This window comes from Penicillium concentricum, assembly GCF_028827145.1.
Source record: "Penicillium concentricum strain IBT 3081 chromosome Unknown utg000001l_segment0_segment0, whole genome shotgun sequence".
NCBI lineage: Eukaryota > Fungi > Ascomycota > Eurotiomycetes > Eurotiales > Aspergillaceae > Penicillium > Penicillium concentricum.
In genome coordinates this window covers 4,729,698-4,753,540 of record NW_026622754.1, presented here as the reverse complement: position 1 = coordinate 4,753,540, position 23,843 = coordinate 4,729,698, and the positions used below count along the sequence as shown (strand labels likewise).

At 47.0% G+C, this 23,843-nt stretch overlaps 9 protein-coding genes across 9 annotated transcripts; 4 read left to right on the top strand and 5 right to left on the bottom strand.

Moving 5' to 3' along the window:
* Window positions 1–199: 199 nt before the first annotated feature.
* N7517_001812 (fumarylacetoacetate hydrolase family protein) lies at window positions 200–1,264 on the top strand (the record flags this gene model as incomplete). Its single annotated transcript, XM_056719542.1, has 4 exons — window positions 200–476; window positions 531–667; window positions 733–1,102; window positions 1,158–1,264. 4 exons carry the CDS (start codon window positions 200–202, stop codon window positions 1,262–1,264), a joined length of 891 nt encoding a protein of 296 aa, XP_056583677.1.
* Window positions 1,265–2,205: 941 nt separating this feature from the next.
* Window positions 2,206–4,475, top strand: N7517_001811 (putative monooxygenase; the record flags this gene model as incomplete). The annotated part of the gene is made up of 8 exons (XM_056719541.1): window positions 2,206–2,289; window positions 2,340–2,466; window positions 2,526–2,651; window positions 2,721–2,949; window positions 3,007–3,147; window positions 3,202–3,270; window positions 3,330–3,503; window positions 3,587–4,475. The coding sequence occupies 8 exons, from the start codon at window positions 2,206–2,208 to the stop codon at window positions 4,473–4,475; spliced, it is 1,839 nt and encodes a 612-aa protein (XP_056583676.1).
* An 886-nt stretch (window positions 4,476–5,361) lies between these two features.
* On the bottom strand, window positions 5,362–6,448 carry N7517_001810 (uncharacterized protein; the record flags this gene model as incomplete). Its single annotated transcript, XM_056719540.1, has 2 exons — window positions 5,362–5,906; window positions 5,971–6,448. The coding sequence occupies 2 exons, from the start codon at window positions 6,446–6,448 to the stop codon at window positions 5,362–5,364; spliced, it is 1,023 nt and encodes a 340-aa protein (XP_056583675.1).
* Window positions 6,449–7,320: 872 nt separating this feature from the next.
* On the top strand, window positions 7,321–8,301 carry N7517_001809 (fungal specific transcription factor domain-containing protein; the record flags this gene model as incomplete). The annotated part of the gene is made up of 1 exon (XM_056719539.1): window positions 7,321–8,301. The coding sequence occupies one exon, from the start codon at window positions 7,321–7,323 to the stop codon at window positions 8,299–8,301; it is 981 nt and encodes a 326-aa protein (XP_056583674.1).
* Window positions 8,302–8,808: 507 nt separating this feature from the next.
* Window positions 8,809–10,469, bottom strand: N7517_001808 (transcription factor domain-containing protein; the record flags this gene model as incomplete). Its single annotated transcript, XM_056719538.1, has 4 exons — window positions 8,809–8,840; window positions 9,146–9,957; window positions 10,011–10,335; window positions 10,388–10,469. 4 exons carry the CDS (start codon window positions 10,467–10,469, stop codon window positions 8,809–8,811), a joined length of 1,251 nt encoding a protein of 416 aa, XP_056583673.1.
* A 1,120-nt stretch (window positions 10,470–11,589) lies between these two features.
* N7517_001807 (Dabb family protein) lies at window positions 11,590–14,157 on the top strand (the record flags this gene model as incomplete). Its single annotated transcript, XM_056719537.1, has 3 exons — window positions 11,590–11,608; window positions 11,669–11,897; window positions 12,879–14,157. 3 exons carry the CDS (start codon window positions 11,590–11,592, stop codon window positions 14,155–14,157), a joined length of 1,527 nt encoding a protein of 508 aa, XP_056583672.1.
* Window positions 14,158–14,657: 500 nt separating this feature from the next.
* Window positions 14,658–18,347, bottom strand: pan2n2 (poly(A)-specific ribonuclease; the record flags this gene model as incomplete). Its single annotated transcript, XM_056719536.1, has 4 exons — window positions 14,658–15,630; window positions 15,690–16,808; window positions 16,862–18,022; window positions 18,076–18,347. The coding sequence occupies 4 exons, from the start codon at window positions 18,345–18,347 to the stop codon at window positions 14,658–14,660; spliced, it is 3,525 nt and encodes a 1,174-aa protein (XP_056583671.1).
* Window positions 18,348–19,368: 1,021 nt separating this feature from the next.
* On the bottom strand, window positions 19,369–21,944 carry N7517_001805 (fungal specific transcription factor domain-containing protein; the record flags this gene model as incomplete). The annotated part of the gene is made up of 8 exons (XM_056719535.1): window positions 19,369–19,934; window positions 20,026–20,265; window positions 20,494–20,642; window positions 20,694–20,818; window positions 20,872–21,419; window positions 21,481–21,500; window positions 21,853–21,877; window positions 21,941–21,944. 8 exons carry the CDS (start codon window positions 21,942–21,944, stop codon window positions 19,369–19,371), a joined length of 1,677 nt encoding a protein of 558 aa, XP_056583670.1.
* Window positions 21,945–22,151: 207 nt separating this feature from the next.
* On the bottom strand, window positions 22,152–23,141 carry N7517_001804 (type 1 glutamine amidotransferase; the record flags this gene model as incomplete). The annotated part of the gene is made up of 1 exon (XM_056719534.1): window positions 22,152–23,141. The coding sequence occupies one exon, from the start codon at window positions 23,139–23,141 to the stop codon at window positions 22,152–22,154; it is 990 nt and encodes a 329-aa protein (XP_056583669.1).
* Window positions 23,142–23,843: the final 702 nt, after the last annotated feature.

The following is a 23,843-nucleotide window of genomic DNA, read 5'->3' as shown; positions in this document are numbered from 1 at the left end:
CCGTCGAAATAGGGAAACTACGCGCATGAATCACCTCGCACTGCCGAGATTTTCAATGGCGGAGAAATTAATGGAAGGAAAGTGATCCCGGCCAGGACTGGTGGCTTTACTTAAATTGGAATCTAACCTAGGGTGTGCTCTCTGCCACCTATACCTTCAACTCACTCAGTTTTCCTTCAATATCTTCCAATAATCAATTATGTCTGTTGCCTGGGAGCGTTTGATCCGATTCGTCGCCACAGATGGGCGCACATTGATTGGTGAGCCGGTGATGCCATCGGCGGACTTCGATCTTGGAGATACTACAGAAGAAACCAAGCTGCAAGCCAAAGTGATCACGGGCTCAGATATCTATAACACTACTGGCGAAACCCGTGTTACTGATGAAGTTGTGACTGTGTCGAGACTTCTCGGCCCTTTGACTCCTCAAGATATCCCCATCCTACGTTGCGTTGGACTTAACTACCTTACACACAGTAAGTATTCGACGGACCTTTGACAAAAAAACCAGAGACTAACGGCTCAAATAGTCCGCGAGACTGGTCGTTCGACGCCACCCACACCGTCTATCTTCTTCAAGCCGAATACGACGGTCACTGACCACAATGTGAGTGTGAAGATCCCTAAGATCGCTCAAGATGAACAGGCAGATTATGAAGGAGAGTTGGTGAGTCTTATATAAAGCTCTGTCTAAAACCTATAACGATTGCTGATCATATACATAATTTGCAGTGCCTTGTGATGGGAAAAGATGCTAAGGATGTTAGCAAGGAGGATGCGCTCAGTTACGTAGCTGCCTATACGATTGGAAATGACGTCTCGTCCCGTAAGCTACAGATCGACCGCACTATTGCTGGCCCAGTTCCGCAGTGGGGATTCTCCAAGGGGTTCGATACATTCGCACCACTCGGCCCCTGCCTTGTACGGAGGGATCTTATCAAGGACCCGAGTGAGCTGCGCCTACAGACTAAGGTTGACGGAGAGCTTCGCCAAGACACTCTCGTTTCGGATTTGGTATTTGACTGTGCCGCTCTAGTCTCCTATCTGTCGACGGGCACCACCTTGCAGAAAGGAAGTATTATCATGACAGGAACACCTGGAGGTACGTCGATATTGGTGATTTGCAGCTCTGAAGGCCTCATGCTGACACTTACTAGGAGTTGGAAACGGCCTCAAGCCTCCTCAGTTTATCAGACCTGGTAATCAGATGAACATTAGCGTGTCACAGATTGGTACTTTGAAGAACGGAGTTGACTTTGTTTGAGCCAGAGGGCCAAATATGTGCTCAATGCAATTAGACTACCAGAAGAACAAATATTGAGACCTTCTAACCAATTATCCTTTCCCTGACTCTACATCGTACCTCGAGTATAGCTTGTCCATGTGATGAAATATGGCGCCGTAGATCGAAAAATTGACAGGGAAGCATTTGCTTTACTTATCAAATTATTTATTTAGATGTGAAGACTGGGTCTGAATTGGGTGTAGACCTGATTATCAATCTATGTATCTATGTACTCAAATGTCACGAAATGAGACGAAGATAGGTTTCTTTCGTTAGGGCTGGGAGGGTTATACTAGACCTGCACTACCTCGATAGAAGATCTAGGAAAAGAGTCGCAAATTTCTCGACAATCCGAGTCCCAACCATAAGCTTACCAGAAAGAATCTGAGAGAAGGCCGTGTATGTTAGGGATGTTCATAATTGACGAAACGAAGAATCCCAAATCTGCCATGGACTGCCTGCCCATGTTGATTGTGCCATATCAATGGCACCTATTTATTTCTCCCGCATTATACTTAGTAACCAGCGCAGAGGCTAGGTCTGGCGACATAACCTGCCCAGGTAATTTTGCATTAATTGCACAGTCCTGGAGGTGATGATCTTCATGTGGGACCGTCGGCCGAACTAGATATCGCGCCGCATTATGCGGAAAACGCAGAGTGGTTGCGCAACAACTGAGCTGGTATAATTCTCCGTTTAGTGAAGAGAGCTTTAATTACAATGATTCGGCAAGGAGAAGTCTTCGTCACCCGAGGTCCCTGTTTATAATTTTATCTCCGCTTTAATGCCGACATAGCTTCACTTTCTTTGCATATATGAGCTTGGATTAATCACATCACCGTAGTCTCACGAACTCAGATTTTTCTTCTGACGGCATTCTCACATAGTTTATACCATTATTCAGTTGCTTGAGTGTAATAATGGAGACAACCGACGTTCTCATCGTCGGAGCCGGGCCCAGCGGCCTCGTCCTGGGAGCTCTTTTGGGCCACATGGGAATTAAGGTCAGTGTACCGGTACTTAGTGTTGCTGCAAAGTTAACCTTCAAGTCTAGGTTGTTATTCTCGAAAAAGATCAAGAAGTCTGCGAGGACCCTCGCGGGATTGTCGTGAATGGCGATGCCGTCCGGATTTCATACCAAGTCGGAATTGGGGAAGGATTGACCAAAAGGATTGGAAGTGGTGAGTTAAAATATAAGTCGCGAATGTAAATCAACCTCTAACATCAATTCCTCTCTCAGATATGGGTGCGCTCAATTTCCACGCTGGAAACTTCCGACAACGTCCGTTCATGACTTTCGACTTGCTGCCTGACTGGGCCGAACAGTCTCTTTCACAAAATATTACCCAGTTCCAACCAAACTATGGTCAGTTCAATGTGTCTTAGTGATGGAGAAATCCTATGCTTCAGTGTAATCACTCGCTGACATTTGCAGAACGCGAAATTCGAGCACTTCTTAAGACTATTCCAGCGTGCGATCTTCGTGTTGGCTGCGAGGTTCTCAACCGCGTAGAAAACGAGGATCATACAATAATCGAATATCGCACTACGGACGGCACACTTCAGTCCATTCGAACGTCTTGGCTCGTGGGGGCTGATGGAAAGCGTGGCATTGTGAGAAAACGATTCCTTGAGCCAGAGGGAGTCAGGCAAGTGGATGCGGTGTAAGTTGGGTGATATCTATCGCATTGCTGGTACATAATTCTGACTGCGATACAAAGCTGGCCATACGTTGGAACCTGGATTGCGATCAACCTCGAGGTGGATTTGCCCACTCCTAAGACGCATCCCGATTTCCCTCTGTGGGAATTAGGATATACACCAGAGCAAGTGCACAGCACGTTCTGGCCCAAGGGATTCCAGTAAGTCCATTCGTTGACAGCCAATCTGCCCATGCGTGCGCTAATCAACAAAAGCTTCTGTAATGACACGCATCGACCAGCAGTCAGTGGAAGGTTTGGGCCGAAGGGTGCCCGGTTCTGGAGGTAGGAATCTTTCAGCAAATCGAGTATAGATGATTATTGCATATCTGATCTGCTACTAGACACGAATACTCCATCGGAAACGAGAAAGAGCCCGAAGATTGCGAACAAGATTTCTGGAACCAGTTCAGACCTTGGATGAACCTCCCGGGTTCTCAATTCTCGTCGAAATTGAAAGGACTCACAGTCGCATACCCAAGAGATTGCATAAAAGTCCTCCGCTGCCGTCCATTCAGGTAAGCCTAGCCATCCTCCCAATTAACTCTTGGATTCTCAATGGGAAGTCAATGTACTAATTTAATTACTCGATGGTATCTAGATTCGCAACCAAAGTTGTAAACCGATGGTACTGCCGCCAAACTATGCTGATCGGTGATGCTGCGCACGTCTTCCCTCCCTTCGGTGGCCAAGGAATTGCAACTGGCATCCGAGATGCCCAAGGCCTCGGCTGGCGACTATCTATGATGATCCGTCTTGGTGTAACAGGTGCGTCTCGCGAACGCATTTTGCAAGGCTGGAGTCAGGAACGTCGCCATGCCTGGGAAGCCGCTACACTATCTACCAAGCTTAATGGCTCTATCGCAAATATGGGCTTTGGGTGGCGTGAAAGCATCTACAGGTTCTGTATGCGTCTGCTTTGGCGGCTACCAGGCGGCGCCAAGATTCGCACTCGCCGAGCGTTCAAGGACAAGTTGATCTACAACTCTACCACATGTCCCGATGGTTTTTTCTTGCAGACTGCGGGTGGTGGACAGAAGATTGCACAGGTGTGGGTGCAGCAGCTAGGAAAAGGTTTGCCTCAATTGTCTGATGAAGTCCTATTGAGAGACAGGTCTCATATCGCCGTTCTGGTGTTGGCCAAGAAAGCATCGGACTTTGACCCTGCTTCAGTGGATGCCGCGGTCGAAGAGTTGAAGATGCCAGGTGATCTATTGGCTTCAGAAAACATTACCTACGTCAACTTGACTGGAGGAAATCTAACGAGCAAGGATGGGGTGACGGCATGGAACACTTGTTCAGCTGACGCTTTGCAACAATCCGATATTACCCCGGTCTTTGCCTACAACAAAGATGCCCTTCAGAGCCGGGTGCCACATTCGGCAAAATACGTCATCCTGCGTCCTGACTTCTTCATTCACTCAGTTGCATCTGACCTGAGCGGACTGAAGGCCAACTTGCAGCATGTGAAAGACTATTTCGGGGTCTAGATACCTGGATCAGCTCGCATTCCAAGCCTTACTACGTTCTTTCATTTGTTCAAGACCGAGGTCTTTTGTAAAATTCTGCTGTTCTTTGTTTATATTGCATATATCTCGTTGCTAAGCGATCAAAGTAGTAGTTAAACTGTCTATATGTCCAAAGTGTGTCATACCGTGATATTTCTTTTGGAAAATATAACCGCGTTCTCACTAAGAACAAAACCCCCAGTACAGTTGCTGCCATAGGTAGCGAAGCTTTAATAAAAATCCATCAAACAAATCAACAGATATCGACTTCGGGGTGGCAACGTGGAGAGGGACCAGCGGGGGAACTAGTTATCCCGCCGCAAGAAATCTTCTACAACATACCCATTATTTCGGTGACCGTGTCGGGACACGGGATAAACCCCCAGTCTTTATGCCTCTCCGTGTCTTTCATCGCGTGTTATTGGAGAGGCTTGAAATTGCGTTCTTTGTGCAACATCTCATTGTCAACTGGCCTGAATCATCGAATACAGAATCTTGTTTGACCGGCATGATCCAATTTCCCCCTGTATCCCCTGCATATTGGATCAAGATTGTCATAAATTATTCCTTCTGTATTCAATAGTTCCGAATCCAAAGATCTTACACTTTATCATCCAACTTTCTGGTATACTTCTTCACTAGAATTCATCAGTTTGTCGTGGCTGCATCGACGTTTTCTTGCACCTAAGACAAGATATACTGGAAAGGCCGAATACGCACAATCATGATGGTGAATGAACATGTGTAAGGCTACGCCTGACTGGCATCTAGTTTGTATACTAATTGTCACTTCAAAACAATACATTAAATAATCCATAGCCAGTCAGGCACCATAAGCTCATATTCCGTTGGACAAAATCGTCACTTCTTACTGTGCAACACCCGTTAGAGGTCTGATCGGACCCCAAATATACATGGAAGCTGCGCCTTCACTCTGAAATCTCCCTGTAGGATTCTCCTCATTGACCACATCACCATCGGCATAGTGCTCAATGCTATATCCGCTAGGATCCTGCCAGTAGTCGAAGATCTGGGATCCGAGAACGTGCCGTCCAACACCCCATACAAGCTTATGGCCCTTGCTGAGCAGGTATTCATGCCCAAGCAGTTGAGTATCAAAGTCCTCGACCTCGAAAGAGCAATGGTGGACTCGGTAGTTTACTGGGTAAGTCGAAGGGACTCGGTTGAGGAAGAGAGTGTGGTGGTCGGTGTAAATCGAGCCGTGATCGAGATGCATGAACGTTAAAGTATCAATTTCTTCCCCATCAATCTCCTCGTACAGGATATCGGACGGGACGAAGTTGAAATTGCTAGTGTAGAAGTCGATGTCCTCGTCGAACATCTTGGTCATATAGCCATAGTGCCCAAGCTTATGTATCATGGCCGGTCCGAGTTTGAATCGCTGGAACTCTCCTATCAAGCAAAGACGCATTAGTTCATATTTGCACGATCTATTGTAGTGACGTGGGAAACGAACCTTTTCTCTCTTTCTTCAATGTCGTATTGTACCCTCCCTTATAAACTTCGGTATGACTGACTGGAGCTTCGGGCTTGGGTCGATCCTGCTGGCCCCAAATAACGTGGATAGCTGCGCCAGAAGGGGATGGAATAGTCACAGTCTTGCCTCCGCCGGGCCTTTTGTGGTCTTGAATAGGAGAAGCTCCTGGAAAAGCGGCACTTTTTGTAAAGTCGGCTTCGGTTTTGGCGATGAAAGCGGCGCCTTTGAACCCTTGGTCGTTGGCATCGCCAGGGAGGGCGACGTAGGAAATGGTATCTTGGCCCCAACCACGATAGTAAATGGCGGACTCAGTTCTCTCAACGACCTCAAAGCCGAAGTCGACTGCAAAAGAGTTGAACTTCTCTAGATCAGGATGCGAAAACAATACATGGCTGAGGCGTTCGAGTTGGATTTTCTCGGGATTGTTCGAGACGGGGGGGATGCGACCAGGAGGCATTTTTGAACATGTATGAATTATAGATTGATATTACATTATACATCTTTGGCGCATTTATATTATTTCGAGATGGGAATGACATCGGGTTGATTCCATTGTCCCGCCGATGCGGAGCATCTTGTTCAGCCGCCGATGTGAATCGCGATTTGTCATTTTGTCTCTTCCGTATGTGTATTTTTTTTTATTATAAACACATGTTTCTTTTGATTTGAAATCCGGAGGTTTTCCGCTCTTAGGTACCTGGCACTGTGAACTCGTGGCCGCGGAACATGGCCCAAATCGAAAAGCGCAAAAGGGCTGAGAATGCATGCTGTCTCTGCAAAGCCAGAAAAATACGTTGTCACCGAGTGCGTGAAGATGTGGCGTGCACTGCTTGTTCAATCCGGGGGCTTAAATGTGTGAGAATTGTGAAGTCCAGAGAAAGGTATGTCTCGACTAACACTGCTGTTGTCTATTGGAATGCTAAGATCAGCTCTCTAGGGGAAAGAAATGGGAGCCAGCCCCCAAGACCAGTGACTATAGACCAGACAGTTACTGGAATTGGTATTCCCCCGAACCTCCTTGTACTTCTAGTGAAGATTATGTATCCCCAAGATTTGATTTGAAAACCGACTCGGGAATACCAAAAATAGACTGTGAGACTGTCATTCCACCACGATCTATCCCTATTGAATTCGAGCCCTTGTATAGTTACTAACGCATCCCACCCAGGGTTCCAGCAGTCGTATCTTATGCAGTTTCCACCCAATCCCGAAAGATTTCTCAATCCGACAAATATCAGCTCGAAGAAATGCACTGTGAGCACCCTACGGGGAAACAACAAACTTGGTGCAGATGAACTCGCATATTTGACGAAAAAAGGCGCCTTCATAATGCCACCACGTCCCTTTCGACTCGCCCTTGTGCGAGCCTACATAAATTATATCCACCCTCGCGTACCATTCGTCGATATCAGGAAATTACTACAGGCCATATCCACAGAGGATCCGAGCCAACATATCAGCATTTTACTGCTCCAGGCAATCTTCTTTGCCGGGTCTGTCTTCGTCAGCTCCACGGAGCTATCTGCAGCAGGCTATAGAAACAAAGCGACTGCATGTGGCGAACTCTTTGCCCGAGCCCGCTGTTTGTTTGACTTGGATTACGAGAAACATCGCCTGACAGTAATCAAGTCGCTTGTGTTATTATCTTTCTGGAGGGACAAAGGCACTGACAAAGATCCACTACACTGGATGGGTATAGCCGTGTCCCTTGCCTATACAGCGGGCCTGCATCGCGTCCCGGATCGGCGAATCCCTGTAGCAAGCCAGCGAGACGGCATGCGAACATGGTGGAGCTTGTTTTGCCGAGACAGAATCCTGTCCTTGAGTACCAAACGGGCTGGCATCATCGATGACAGTGCTTTCGAGACCCCGATCTTGACAATGACCGATTTCGAACTTTCAACATACTCCCCCGGAGATATCTGCGCGTTAAGCACATCAGAAGTCCTCGAGGATCTGGAGATCCAAAAACGTCTCGCCCTGATATTTATAGAGAATGCAAAGCTCAGTCTTTGTATTAGCCGGGTGCTCACTGCCCTGGAATTCCCGAGAGGGCTTTCGTCTGATTCACCCAGTGGCATCGCTACAGTGAGTCCTTCGTCAGATGGATCCAGCATGCTAGCCAATTTCAATTGCATACAAGAACTGGAAAGCTGGGTTGCCAGCCTTCCTGCTACCATAACAGAACTTCCGCTGTTTTCCTCCCGTTCAAGTGAGGCCGATAAAGTATTGCGCTCGCATTATTGTGCGTTGAAAACACTGCATCTTGCAGCTTCTACTCTTATTTACCAATCACTAGAAAACAAATGATTGGATTTCACTTCGAAATGTATTTATTTTAATATTAATCACGCCCTTCGCTCAATCGTGAAACATTCAATTTGGGTGTATTCGAAAAACAAACAAAAGTCTGTTACGCATAACATACTTGGTTCAAATATCATTGATAACTCGAGAGAAATGTGACATCTACCTTTTCTGAATCGCTTCTGTAGGGGTTGAAGGCCTTTCTAGAGAGTGCGATCAAGGAGACTAGCTTGCTGATATCAACAAAAGACCAGCTCCGTGCTGGGAGAGCTTGAAGCGAATCTAGATGCAAATAAAATTAGCCAAAGTCTTTAGACTCGATAGAAAGCTCGCTGGGTTGATGATAGAAACAGCATTTTGCGCATGATTTGTCCATACCTCTGAGGACTCGTGCTATTGGCCACCAGGGCGTAAAGCTTTCCAAAGATAGTCTCAACTTCTCAAGACTGATCGCTGCCGGAGAGCTAATACTCGAAACGGACTCATCCAGACCGGACATACCATAGAGTTTCAGTCCACAGTAAGCATGCCATAGCGCACAGCTGATGACCGGGTCAGCGTATGCAGAATAGCTGAATTGCCAATGATCGAAGAGCGAAGCAATCTTTCGTGCGAACCCAATGCTGTCTTTCCAGCTTTTCAGAGACGTCAACGTTGAATCCGATGAAAGATCCGTGCCTGTCACAATCTGCCTAGTAGGTTCGTGTAATATAAGGCGCGCACTGGTGGTTTGGCGGGTCAGCAAAATGAACCAAGTAAAAAGCAAAGAAAAAAACGAACGTGTTCAGCATTATGTTAGTCTCAAGCCGTAATCTATGTGCGTATTCTTGTTCCATGAGGCGCTTACTTGGACTGAAGAAACAGTCTGGTAAAATGAGGTGGAGGGAAGATAGTATGCGATTCAGAGTATCTGCTCGGCCAATCTCTTCAGGGCACAGCTTTGCATTGAGGCGCTGTTGACATTCGGAGACTGCTCGTAGCAGAGACACCGCATATAAATGAGTGTTGAACCCATCTCCAGTATCCTGTAGATTGGGCGCCAAGATCGAACTCCAAGACTTGACTGGGTCCATTTCTGGAATCACTGGTATTATTGGCCCTAAGGCATTGGCCGTGAAGTTCTGGACGGTAGTTGACACCAAGGCAGTTCCTATCATCCGACAGTCGATCCCAAAAGGAGTCACCGTTGAGACATTGACTGTGGAGTCTAACTTCCAAATAGTCCACCACACGAACCGTCGCTCTTCCTTTTCAGCATCAGAGAATTCGTGTAAAGAATCTAGGCTATCGATCTCGTGTAGTCTAGCAGCCAAAGCGAGACTCATGGCATCGCGAACGAGTAGCCATGCCCGACGGCTAGGCGCCGATGTGTAGTCGTATAATGCGAGGAGACATGCGGTTTTGACGTCGTTCAATTCCACCGGTCGATTCCGATCCATTTCTTGACGGAATCCTTTATAAGCAGCATCGAAGTATTCCTGCGGCTGAGTAGGAGAGCCTGAATCAGTGTAGCAGCTGGTGCCGGCAAATCGGGAAGAAACCGCAAACATCGAGTACAATAGGGCTGGTGGGATCATATTTGCAGATAGCTCGTCGTAAAATAGAGCCTTTCGGAACATCGGGAAGGCGGGTTGAATATGCTCAAAATATAGGTGCAGCCTGCATTTCGATTAGCCTGGTTGTGCACAGTGAAGCGTATTCAGGTTTCGTACAAAGTATCCCTTTTCTCCGCATTCGTGCAGAGAGCAGTTTGGTCTATGATATGGCGAATGTGGCTTTCCTTTGAGATAATTGAGCCTGGCGGTGATTCCTGATGAGCTGGCGCTATAATAGATGGAAGGATATTGTCTGGCCGTGGAGAATAATTATGGGCGTCTTGATTTGTCTCAGGTTGGATACTGGATGATAGTTCAGTGCCAAAGGAGTCCCATTCATCTCCGTCGAATAATGTGCCATAGCTCTGCGCCGGTGGAGAGTAAGGCAGAGCTGATGTGTTGCCTCCTTCCACTAGGCTTTGAAGTGTATCCTCCAAGTGACCTGGACATTGAGAATTAGAGAAAGCACAATCTCAAACAACATTGGGACTCACTTACGGACTTTGTCAAGCAGGAAACTTGTCCGAGACTGGATCGAGCCCTTCGCGGGCCCCGGTCGCCTTTTGGTTTGCCCATATTGGCACTCGAGTCCACTTAGTTGACATCTCGAGCAACTTGGCTGTTTTCGATCACCTGAGACATGGTAAGTCTTGTACCATATACCTAAACGTTCGTTTCTCACATTTTCTTTTTAGTCTGCAAAATGCATAACATTAATACCATGTGCAGGCTTGACAGGGGATCTCCATACCTCTTGCAGCTACTGCAGACTTGGGATGCACTTCCGCTCTGAACTGGTATAGGAGCAGTGACTGAAGATGGGCTCATGGTCAAAGATAGTTAAAATAGTGAATTAATTCCCCCTAAACCCCCGCGGATTATCTTTGGATCTAAATACTCCGCTCGGTAACTAGAGTGTCCCCGGATGCCTCAGCCAATCAAATGTTTGATGCCTGAGGATGTAGTCTAGTGCCTGAGGCATCACTTGTGCCCCATGGATCCTCATGGGCAAAGAGCCATCTCTCTCTCTCTCCTACTCTCTCGGTCCTCATCTACAGGCGGAACTGTCTCTCTATAGCGAGTTTTATAGTTATAATCCTAAAATATAACTACAAATGCAGGTTTATAGAAGATCTCTATATCAACATGACACGCCATGTCAAGTTTAAGGGAACACAAGCCACATTTTCCATACAAGAAGTTCTCCAAAAATTGTGTACAGTCATGTTCGAATGGCCGCCTATTTTCTGCCGGAAGAACTTCGTATTCACTCCCAACCACTCGCGTCACGCGGGTGGGGTCAATACTAATGGGAATAGGCAGGCGGTATATCAAGGGCGGTCAATTGTGGAAGTACTGGGGTGCAAATACTCATGAAATGCCACTGTATAATCCAACAACACACTGAAATAGAATGAATCATTCTATTACTACTGGGTGGGCTAGGATCCATTGGGCAACCAAAGTAATAGATATGTTCCATCTTACTAAGTTTTATAAACTGATCGACAGGCAAGAGGTGATATCACCACCAAACCCAGATCAAAGGTATACTTCTCAAATCCTCAGAGTCTAATATAAAAATTGATTCTCTAGCTTTTGAACATGCATACTTCTTTCCTGTATATTCACTCAAGACTCTTTTGGGTCTGATCAGTCCAAATCGACACTATTCTTGCCTGAAGACACCCTTAAAATGACTATCATCCATATAGGTCAGCAATTTAGTAGTACTCTCTCTAATTTGACGAGCCTTACTAACGATCGAAACAAAGTTATGCTGAAATTCCGCCCAGACGTGGGAGAGGAAAATAAGAATGACACCATTCGGGCGATGAAATCTTTGAAAACACTAGATTGTGTAAAGGGCCACCGGCTAGTCGTTGGTGGTCCTTCGATCAACACCCCACCTGAGAGAAGTAAGGGCTTCGAAGTTGTACTTCTCAGTTTGCATGAGGATATGACTGCCCTTGACAAATATCGGAACAGCGATGAGCACCAGGCGTATGTAACGCTACTTCTCCCCATACCCCTAAGGACATAATTTATACTGAGCGTGTTTCTTCCTGATAGCATTACACGAACACATATTTTTCCAAACACAGAAGACATTCTACGATTTGACTTCGAGGTGAATCCGGAGGAAGATTATATGTGGAGTTTCAATGAAAATGGAAGCGGTCCTTCATGAGGTTAGCCAGACAAATGTTATCTGTCCGTGTACGCAGTATACATGCCCTAGGAAAACTTACTGTTGAGCTTGTATTGTTCCATGATCAAAGGGTACTGGTACGAATGGATGGGGGTGAATTACAAACTTTTAGATTGGCCAGGGGTGGAAGTACATCTCCAGGTCTACAACCAATGTTAAGACTAGATCTTCCTTATCCATGATGTTGCGATCTCATAGCGATCGGGGTGGAAATACATCTCCAGGTCTACAACCAATGTTAAGACTAGATCTCCCTTTTCTATGATGTTGCGATCTCATAGCAGTCAGGGGTGGAAGTACATCTCCAGGTCTACAACCAATGTTAAGTCTAGCTCTCCCTTTTCTATGATGTTACGATCTCATAGAAATCAGGGGTGGAAGTACATCTCTAGGTCTACAACCAATGTTAAGACTAGATCTCGATGAAGCGATCCTGAGTGATATCACATTTTCTGCTAGATGGTGAGATTCTACAGGGTATATTATGCAACTGTCGAGTCAAATATGCTATCATCATCTTCTAGTCACTATTGCCTTGATCTGCACTTGTCTTCAACCTTCCATCAAGCCACGATGTCTCCTATTATACATTGGAATTCTACTCCTCAACGTTCTGAAGAACTTCGTGGTCTTCTTCAAAAATATGGGGTAATGGATATAATTGAGTGGGAATCAATCAGTGACCTTGAAAGACTACTTGACAAAGATGTGATTTTGGTGAATGGAAACCATGGATTCTCATGTGCAGCAATTCGACAGCTCACATTTCGCAGTGTGCGTTTGCCAGAAGCATATGCAGTCTGTGATGGTCCACTGAAGGAAGATCTCTTCGCCCTCAAGTTATCAAGCCATGATCTTCGAGCTCAATTGGAGGTCTGCCATGACCTTCCTACTGTTGCACACGATCTAGCTCAGCAGGAAAGCATGGTCTCATCTACATACGAGGAATTCTGCTCAAACAGCGCATCTGCTGTCGGTGGATCCTTCTCGGATTCTGGCATTCATCGATACTTTGCCAAGATGGCCAAGGGCCGTGGAGCCCAGAAGTTATCAGATGAAATTCGAATGTATCAGACCTTGCCAGATGAAATTCAAGACTGTTATCCGCAGATTCTTTTTGCCTCAAGGAAACAGGGTACCATTACTATGGGAACAGAATTAAAAGACTTTCCCAACCTCCGAGACCTCTTGTTGAACAATCAGCTTTCCGTGGATGATGCCGCCCGTGTCTTGTCAACAGTCCTGGAATTTGAATACAACAAAGCATTTCTCAAGCACAAGCAACCTACTCCTCCAGGATATATTCATGACTATCATTTTCATCGTGCCTGGCGCCGCTTGACAATTTCCGCCGAGATGGATCCGGTTTTCAGTACACTCATTACTACACCATGGTTGGAAATCAACGGACGGCGAATATCAAATGTACCAGCGATGCTTAATAGGCTAGAAAGAGACGAGGTAGTGGTCCGGCGCCTGGACCCAGGAGGTGTCTCACCCTTCATCCATGGTGACTTTCACCCCGGAAATATGTTGTTTGACACGAATCACGACAATTTCTGGCTCGTTGATCCTCGCGGATATCCGGTTTGTGACATTTACTATGACTTGGGAAAGTTGGCCCAAAGCACTCGGAGCTACTATGATCTTCTGCATGAAGGCCGCCACGAGGCAACATGTACCACGACTGGGGATCTCACGGTAATCAATTACCAATTCATGTCACCATGGGCAAAGAAGCTATACACAGACCTGGATGCTCGCCTACAACCTATTATCCACAGCTTGTTGAGCTCGACTTCCGACTACGAAAATGTGGATTTGCGCATTCGGTTCAATGAAGCTATCCATCTATGTTCCCTCATGCCGTTCCATATCCATCCAGACGCACAGCCGTCCGTTGCGATTCCCATATTTGCTGCTGGAGCATTGCGTTTAGCAGAAATCATGGATCTTCTGGGAATCGGAGCCGAGGAATGTGTTTCTAACCATGCTGATGGACTTGAACGCATGGCTGAGCTAGGACACGTAGGGTGGCAGTTCGAGGGATAGAAACGATAAAATTGTTTGCCCACTATAAAAGTATGCAGATTTATCTACCGCTATTATCTAATGCTTTGATGGCACCATATTACAAGCTCTAAGCGTAAGCAACTTGGCAATTTCCAGCATGACTCTGATCGTTCTATCCCACGGGAGTAGAGCAGATGCTTCTCGGAGATGCTAATTCCTTGCAACGGCCGTTCTAACACCAAGCGATGGGTAAAAAAATGAGCCTAGGAAGGATATAGGTGTTTCAATACGCTTATGAGTTCTCTTAAAGTCTATAGCCGAACCAGTCTACTCGTCCTTCCCCTTCTCAATAAACATTTTATATGGAGACTCCAAGACCTCCAGTCTAAAAAGAGATAGACTATCTAGACTAGAAACTACATGTCATCACTTCTAATGTTTTGAGAATGTAGTACGTGATACGCTTTTACGTTTTTCCCGACACGCACGATGCCGACATAGCCAAGCGGGCCAAGTGAAAAAAAGGTAAGAATATTCATCTATCTAAGTGGGCTACCTCCAAAGAAATCACCGGTACCAGGTCCAGAAAAGCTCCCGTTACTCGGGGTCAAGGCAATCGATCGCCTGAAAGACTGGCGAGGGGTAGTAGGGGCACTGGGTGTTCCAGCGATGGGAGCGACCGATGTTGGGGCGATTGGCACCATGGTCCGTGTGTCCGGGGTGCTAGGGGTGTTACGACCGCTGTCATTCTGCATGGTGACAGCGGTGCCAGGTCGGGAGAGAACGGTGATGGTACCTCCATTTTTAGGAGGGGGACGGAATCCTAGCTTAGAGCCTTCGCGGAAGATCTCTTCGAGCATTTGCGTGACAATTCCAGCATCTTCGTATTCCTGGAATTTTTTCCAGAGACGCAAAGCCATGCGAGCATCCTCGATCGAATCATGACCTTGTACGGCGTCGGGTGCGGGCTCCTCTTGGATATGCTCCTTGAAGACAGCCCAGGCCAGATACCTGAGACTGAGACGGCGGTTCTTCCCGGGGTGGAAGAAGAGGTACTGTGTGTCCACAGTTTGTGCCTTGGGCACTTGGATGTTGATTTTGCGGAAATCAGAGGCTAGGCCGTGACCAACAAATATACAGCCGAGGTTTAGAAGCAACCAAAGCTTCTTATAAGCAACCTTGAGTGGGACAAGATTGTGTTCACTAGTGCGTGGATCCAAGTCGCCAGGCTTGATGCCGGAATACTGGGTCACATAGTCCACAATTGGCTCACGGATGGTGATATAGTCATCAATAAATGGGACTCCTTCTTGAACACCCACACCGCGCAAGACAGAAACGCGGGCCAGCCCGCTCTTGTTGGGGCGTACCATTTCTTGTGATCCATCTGCCTTGACATCAATCTCGGCTTTTTCGAGATCAACAAACTCGGTATCCAATGCGACAGGTGTCCCAGGCTGTGGCTGTTCCTCCTCGGTGAGGGTTTGGCATGACTCAACCGGACGGCCGCCACTACAAGACGATTGTTAGTGTTTCTACCCAAAGCCTCATGTTTAATTTCAGAAACTTACTTCAAAGACCACTCGCGGAATAGCAGGGTTTTATCGAGGGAGTTCTTCCACGAGTCATCAACGACATGGCGTGGGTCTCTCACTTGGTAAGCTAGCACGCAAGGTTGTTTCCAAGGCTGTGTAAATCGGAGTGCTTCATCTCTGTCGACCTCCGTGACCAAGAAGTCATTGAACAGGTGCCATTTGCCTTGTTCTTCGGACTCAGCCCCTGAAACAGAGACATTGACGAAAGATACTAAATGGGGCTTTTGATGTTCCGGGATGTCAATCTCCGCAACCAATCCAACCAGATCATATACCGCGAGGCCGGGCGTTTGATTTTGGATTCGGAGGCGAAGATCATCACCCTCAAAGCACATTACCTGTCCGCTAGCATCAACGAGAATGCCAACAGCGTCGGGCAACCACCCTGGGATTGCCCAAAGCCGACGGCAGAGAGGGTTGGTCAGGGCGGCATTGAGCACGAGAATCAAAGGCATACGGTGAATGGTCTTGCGAATCGTCACTTGCTGGTAGCGACGACAATAATTGCACCATCCTCGGTTTTGTGTCTCTCGCTCGATACTTGCGCGTAGGATATTGGAGAACCGGAATAGTGGATTTCGTCGTGCATGTTTGACGTCGATATTCGGGTAAATCAGTTCATTGGCGAGTGAATTCCCAGGGCGCACAATTTCATTCTGGCAGAACATGCACCGGATAGACTCAGATGCAATAGTGGCTAAGCGCTGATCGAGCTCTTCAGAACTAGGTTGAATCATCCGGAAGTCCTGAGCTATTTGAGTCAGGAAAAACCGGTTGACTGCTTGGATCGCAGTCGAAAGAGATTTGTTGGTAAGATTCTCTTCCAAGAGACCCAGATTTGAGGCTTCTCGGAAGCTGCTAAATGTCTTGAGAAGGTTGGTGGCCTGACAATTTTGCCCGCTTGCCTTTTCAAGCATGTCGAACAAATAGCCCAGTTCACACAAAAGACAGTGCTCAAATATACACGATCCGGCCGCATGATTCAGGGCGAGGTTTCGGAAAAGTGGGATGAATTTGAAAAGTTGAAGAAGTGAGTTGGTAAAAGAATTAGCGATGTGAGTCTCAAGCCCGGAGAATGAGGTCTTGTTGTAGAATCTATAGAGAAGGTGAGCGAAGGGCAGCAAATGAATTGGAACAGGAGGACGTACCGGAAATCGAAGTCATCTACACCGAATCGGCTGTATTTGATCTCCACGTTACTATATTTCAGTAATGGGTCGTCATCGCTCTCTCCGTTGATCTTCGCCCCTGCCAGTGCCTCTGCGGCATCGCCAACCAAACTGTCTGAATTGCTATAGTCTCGAGCTTTTTCACTCAAGAACTTTGGTGCAATAAGAGCCGGCTCTGCCGTGGTCAGTGCGCGAGTGTTTTCTATTTGATATCGGCGAGTCTTTCTCGGGTTTGGAGCATGGTGTCCGATCTCTGCGGGGCGTAAATATGGCAACATGGACTGATCCAACGGAGCCGGTGGACTGCCAATCTCAAAAAGCAAATGACTTGGCCATGCCGAAAAGAGACGTTCGTGGTAATAAGGCATCCCAACCATGTTCAACGGAGACTCAGGAGACCAATCTAACTGAGGAGGCCGCGCAGGGACGTCGGCAAATTCTGTCTCCTTGCTCAATTCATTGAAATGAACTTTTGTCGGTGAGCCCCATAGGTGAAGGGAGCATTCGGCATCGTTAATGACCAATGCTTCTCCTGATGGTGAGAGGTCAATACCGAGCACAAGTGACACATTGGCTTGTCTCAAGTTGACCGAATTGGGATTCATGAGATCTATCACCTGAAGTTGGCCTGTTTGTGAAGCCACGAAGCTGGTGGTGTGAAGTTTGGGATGCATGCGCACGTATGCTGCTCCAGCATGGAAAGGAATTGGAGGCAATGGTGTCAAAGTTTTCAAGTCATAAACGTTGGCTAAAGGGTCCACGATTGGGGATCCGAGGTGCCGGACTGAGAAGCCACAGGTGACCAGCAGGTCATTCCGGGCATCCATGTCATTAACACCGGTTCCATGAGCTTTCCATGACTTGACAACACTGAAGTCTAAGAGACTGAGGGCATTGACTGATCCAGTATCTGTTGCAGCACAGAGATATCGACTCTTTTTCATCATCGTGTAGCCGTGTTCGGTGGGCAGCTTCTCGACGATTGTGCCCTTGTCAATATCTACCGTGAACATCACGCGCTGAGAGCCTGCAACGAGGATTCGATTGGTCTGGGCTGTGAAACTCATACAGCGGAGATCGACCATTTCATCGTGAGTAAGATGCCACTGTGTCAAGCCCCGTCGGGTAATCATGTGCACACTCTTTGATGATAGCGAAATCACACCTCTTTCGTGGAATATTATTTGTCGTACTGAGCCCTCCGAAACCGGATGCGCTCGAACAGAGGTATAACGTTGCAGTTCCGGCCCGTAAAAGGAAGAAACTCTGCCCTGGCGAATTGAACGCACTCATCAGCATCCCGCCTTGGAAACCCCCAGCCGAGACCAGCACTCACATATTCATTGCCTGTCCAAAGAAGCTCCATCATATCATCAAATGCCGTCGCCGTTGCCACAGTGGGCATAGCATGCGGGCTCGGCGGCGGCATTGGGATACGCGACAGCTCATCCCAGTCGGCCTCCATGCTTGCAGTAGCCTCTGCGGTTCAACTCCAATACCGTAAATATCAGTGTGCGTTCTCGCTTTTTTCGATGTGCAGGCCTGATAGGGCCTGGTGTAAACTGCTGTCTTCACCCACGTGGGAACACAGCGAGTGTGGGCATCGTTCGGCGCGAGGGACGCGATTGCGGGGAAGCTATCAGAAGATTTGGCGATGGGATTTTAACACAGTGAGAGGTTTGGAGTCGAAAGGGCACCAAACGTGAGAGTCGAAGCTCGGCTCGAAATGCCTGACGCGACGAAATAAGGAACGGTCGGACTCCAACTGCAGTGCATGCTGCCGGCGAGGAACAGGAACGGTGAGATGCTGGTATGATCACGTGATAGACAACCTCAGATCGCCGAGTCTATGGAGACCAAATACAATCTAGAATTTTAGACTGAAGATCACCTAAAGAAATGATATATATGCAAGAAAATAGATTTTTTTTCAACAGCAGACAAGTAGGAGGAAGCACAAGTTAGCTCTTATCAGAGAACGAAGGCTATATCTATATTCTAGAGATGGATAGGTGTAATAATGTAGCGACTGGCCCAAGATGACTAACAAAAAGACACATTAAATTTAGTGCAACACAAAGAGCTTTTTTTCCCCCTTGAATGAGAATATCAAGAGAAATAAATCTGCTTATAAAAGTGGGTGTGGCTTTGAAATCCGATCTCTAACGGCTATAACAGTGTGGCCACGGGTAAAAAGCCAGCTATAGTAGACCGGTGGACAAGCAAGCCAGATAAATTTGTTTACACAGGAGAGGGCTCTTTGTCTGCTTTCATATCAAGTCTCACATATTCACGCGTATTTAGATTGTCGTAAGATCAATACATTGGGCGATAAATTCCTCGATGGCTCCAAGTGTGCTCATACAACGTTATTTTGTGAACTCCAAGATATATGTCCGGGTATCAAACTTGTCTAACAGATTTGTGATCATTTTGGGAATTGTGATTCTTTTGTTGCGGAAAAAAAACATTCTTTTCTACCCACGCTATGGACCGTTAAATACTTTCTCGATCTCCAACCAGTCGATGTAGTCAACCCCGGTCAGTGGCAATGTCGGATTGTGGAAACTTGAATAAATTCCTTCTGCGTCCCCGGAGAGATCTAGATTCCAGTCTCCCTGCATATCAAACATTGTGTCCGGAACATCCATATTAGACCATGGCTCAAGTAATCTAATCTCATCTTGATGATCACCCCGACTACTTGAGGCCGCAGCCATATATGGTGGAGAATCCGAGGAAGTCAACAACGCATCTTGTCTCAAGCCTGGACTTGCTGCAAGTGTCTGGGTCTTGTCCTGGGAGACTGCAAAACTGCGTGGGGCATTTGCATTGAAAACATGATTTGGCCAAACGTGGGAATAAGATTGCGCAATATCCTGTAGGCGTCGCTCTGCAGCCAAATTGCCAGACTGGGATAGAAACTGGAGGACTTTGGATGCTTGATCAAGCGCCGGGGGTGGTTGGCTTTGTGATTTGTCCAGGAAGCCTACCATCACCAGAACAAATGCAGCGGAGAATGTTGCATCCAGATCAAAAAAGCCATACCGGGCTGGAGTAATACGTCAGCTGTTGGTTTTTATAAATGCGAAACATAATATGCGGCCTAAGGGCCCGCTGACTAGAACACTAGAAAGACTCACGGATAGTTTGCTGACGACGAAGTGATTCAAGTATTGCCAGACTTCTGGTGGCTGCCTCATCACATGTATCACAGAGACGCAGCAGCATACTCGGCGCTGTATCGGGTGACTGCGGCTGTTCTTGGCTCTGAGCTTCAAATCGAGCTCTTTGAAGTAGTATTGGCCGTGTACATAGGATGATAGCCTGATACTGAATCAGAAACAAAGCTATTATTGTGTTCTGCTTGGGGACAGTCTCACCTGAAAAAGCATTAGATATAACGATGCACCTGTGCGAGTTACCATTTGCAAAGGTCGATTGAAGTCCAACATCAAAGATTTAGGGAATGATCGGCCTGTATTATGCAGTTCTTGGAGAATTTGCTGTATCTTTTGGACCAATTCCAGTTGAGTGATCGACTTATTTCCATATAGAGCTATTATGGGTGTATTAGCACGACCCCAAGATCTCAACGACGTATAGCTTACTTGACATTATATCATCGGTGACACGTGCGATACGAACATTGATGGCAAGGGCAATTGGTGACTGGAACCCCATGGCGTTCCGCGGAAGTTCGGTGCGTAGCTGTCGTTCATCCGCCCCCGCAGCCAGTCCAAGACCCGAAGAGAGGCGCCTAAAAGTGTAAGTTGAATTCCAAGCCTGTAAATTTGCCAGAAATACACACCTGTCAAGCATGTATACTGTCCACCATAGTCTTAGTCTGTGGGCACTCTGGGAAGGGAGGCAGTGTTGGTCGACTTCCCGTAGGTTGCACCCAAGAGCAATAGCAAGCCGCAGTGCGAGTCCAATCTACCACATGTCAATGTTCCGTGCAAGAAATCTGCGGACTTTGCCTCACGTACATAGAGATATGCATCATGTTTACGGTCACACCACTGCAGATACGTAGCAATCAGTGTCAATATCTCAACAGCGACAACACCTTCCCCGCCCATATGATGCAACGGAGGAAGACGCTTCAAAGCTTCAGCGAACAAGTCCGTTCCAGGTGTCTGTGATGTCGGATGTTTTACATCCATGAGCTTTGCCATGGCCATGACCAAAAGATATTCTGTAAACCAAGGAGAGCTTATCTGTTGTTGCCTTGTCTCTGGGCTCTGAAATAGCAACATAAGATCATCGGAGAAAGATCGTGGGTCAAAAAAGTGCTGGCTCACGCCGAGATAAAAAAGGAATTGATCAAGCAAGTGCTGTGATTCCTCCAAAGATGGGAAAGAAACTCCGGCAACATTGTCAACGAGCTCTTTGACCGACGACCACTGAGGTAATCGATCAGTTTGATATTGAAAATTTGAAGTAGATCCATGAAAGTTGTAGTCACTGGAATGCGACCTGTCGAGAAGCGACCTGACTTGAGACTCGAATGCGGGCCCTGAGGTCAGGTCCGTTGCTGCACATAGAGTTAGTTTATATTCACAAGCAGACCAGGAAGCAGAAAGATGTCACGTTACCCGGGCTTATAGCAGGATCACTATCGGGATATAGTAGCTCATCTTGCCTCTGACTAGGGCGCTTTTTATTTCCAGGTGTTGAAGAACTTTGTTGCACAGGTTGACGGCTTGGGGTCTCATCTGGTGCTACGGGAGAAGGCAATGAAGAGACTGGACCCCCCTATGGACTGAGAGCTGAGTTGTCCCTCGTAGACTCGAATCTTTTCCAATAGATGTTTCACGTGGCTAGTTGACAGTCAGCGGGACTGGCCGGAGGCTACAAGACGCCTGAACTGACGCTTCGGAGAACCGTCTGCGACCGGAGTGACCAAAAGTGCATTCCCAATTGTGTTTGATGCAAGCGCGACAAGGCTTATCACCGGAACATTTTACTTTGCGTCTTCGACATGTTTCGCATCTGTCCAGTTGTTATCATGCATAGCTCCCCACCGGAGATGCAGACAACACATTGCACACTTACGCATTGGTAGATCGTGGATTGGAGCCCGGCATGATTGCAAAGAGCCGCGTACAGCTGGTATATTGATTTGATAGTCACGTTTCAGTCACAAGTGTGAAAACGTCTGTATGGATCGGGTGCTCACCCGAGGCTGCGGGGACTTTTCGGCCTGAACCTCCGATGGCCCCGCAATCGAAGGAAATCAAGTATCTTCCAAGATTGGATAACGCGATCAACATGAGGATGAATTGATATGTGAGCTCAAAGTCAAGTCTTCTCCCGCGAAAAACAAAAGGACCGCCTCCGCCGCTATCTTCGAGTCATCATCATCTTTGCCAAGCACCACAGAGCGCCTGATGTTCTCTAGATGCGAGGCAAGCAAATCTGCAGGCCAGTCAAACTGATTGGCAAATTTATGGCAGAGCTCAGCAGTGGCAAAGGCATCGAATTCAAAATGACCTTGCAATGTGAGAACGTGGCCAGGCTTGTAGAGGCCCTGAATGGGACATTTAAGGCTGCTTCCGATACTGAGCCACGGTTCGGGTAACATAGTCCCATTCCCCCCGGAAACTAGTTTGTCCTCTGGTGAAGATATGACGGCATCACCGTGAATGACCTGAATATGGAATGGCTGTTCTGGAGTAAACCGAGCCAGAGGCGGGAAGTTGCAGACGAAAGCTGGGTTCAAGATGATAGGATGCATGCCAATTTCATGACCATCGGACGAAGGCTCGACGGATACCTTAAATGAAGATCCATTGGACGTGTAGCTTTTGTCACTTGCGAGGAGGGCTTGAGCTATAAGTTGATGTCCAAAGCAAGATCCGAAAATCTTGACCATGGGATAGTCCGCATACACTCTCTGAATAAATGATCGCAAGCCTGCAATCCAGTGGAAACAGTCATATACTGCTGCTGCTGCTCCAGTGACCAGAATCGCATCGACAGGGCCTGGGAAGCCAGGGGGTCGATTTTCTGTCAGCGACCAATGACTGACTCGTAAGGACTCGAGATGTGGGAATGAGCCCCCTACAACGTCGAATGCAGTGATGTGAACACCAAGAGACGTTCCGTTCTGGTGATATTTGCTTGCATTGATGCGATTTGCGGCGGCAGTGAGAAGAACGTTGAATTGTGAGCTGTACAATCCTCGTTTGGCGTAGACAGGGTAGCAAGGGATGTCGGTGTCAAGGACAGCAATGTGTATAGGACGAATAGACATGTTAATCGGAGTAATAACAAACAAACAAGAGAAGGAATAAAGATTTTGAGCAAATGAACGACTTTTCATTTGTTATTTTGTCGGATGAGATCCGAAATTCTCGGGACATATGGCCGACAGATTGAATACCATATTAATATTTCTTGGTCATCCAAACAATGAAGCTCTTTATAATAAAACCGTTTTCTGAGATACATTGATTGGAAAGGTTTGACACGCATTCAGATCTGGTTGTATTCTAATATTCTATCCAGGTCACTACTGATATTCACCTTGCACGTCCTTAAAAAAACAATGAACTCGCCAAAAGCTAGTAAATCTGGAGTACTTCAAGTGTACCCTTCTAAGGGAAGTCCACCTGATTTATATGTGAAGTCGACCTACGGAATAATTTTTTGCAAGGGACAAGATCAACACGCCTATCAAAGTTGATCAGTTGATCACCTCGGGAGACTTTCCTTTCTATAGTTGGCCCCAAAGGTGAGCCGCATTGGCATCCACTCGAATACAAGGCCGACATGCAATTGTTGCCAATATGAGATAAGAGATTGATGATCTCCAGTGCACGAATTATATTCGACGTCCAAGCACTTCGGAAGTTCGGATGTCATCGGGCCTTGGTGCCCCAGTATACGTACTAACGCCCTGCCACAACATCTCATAAAAGCCCACCGCATCGCACCAAAAAGTTTCATACAGAGC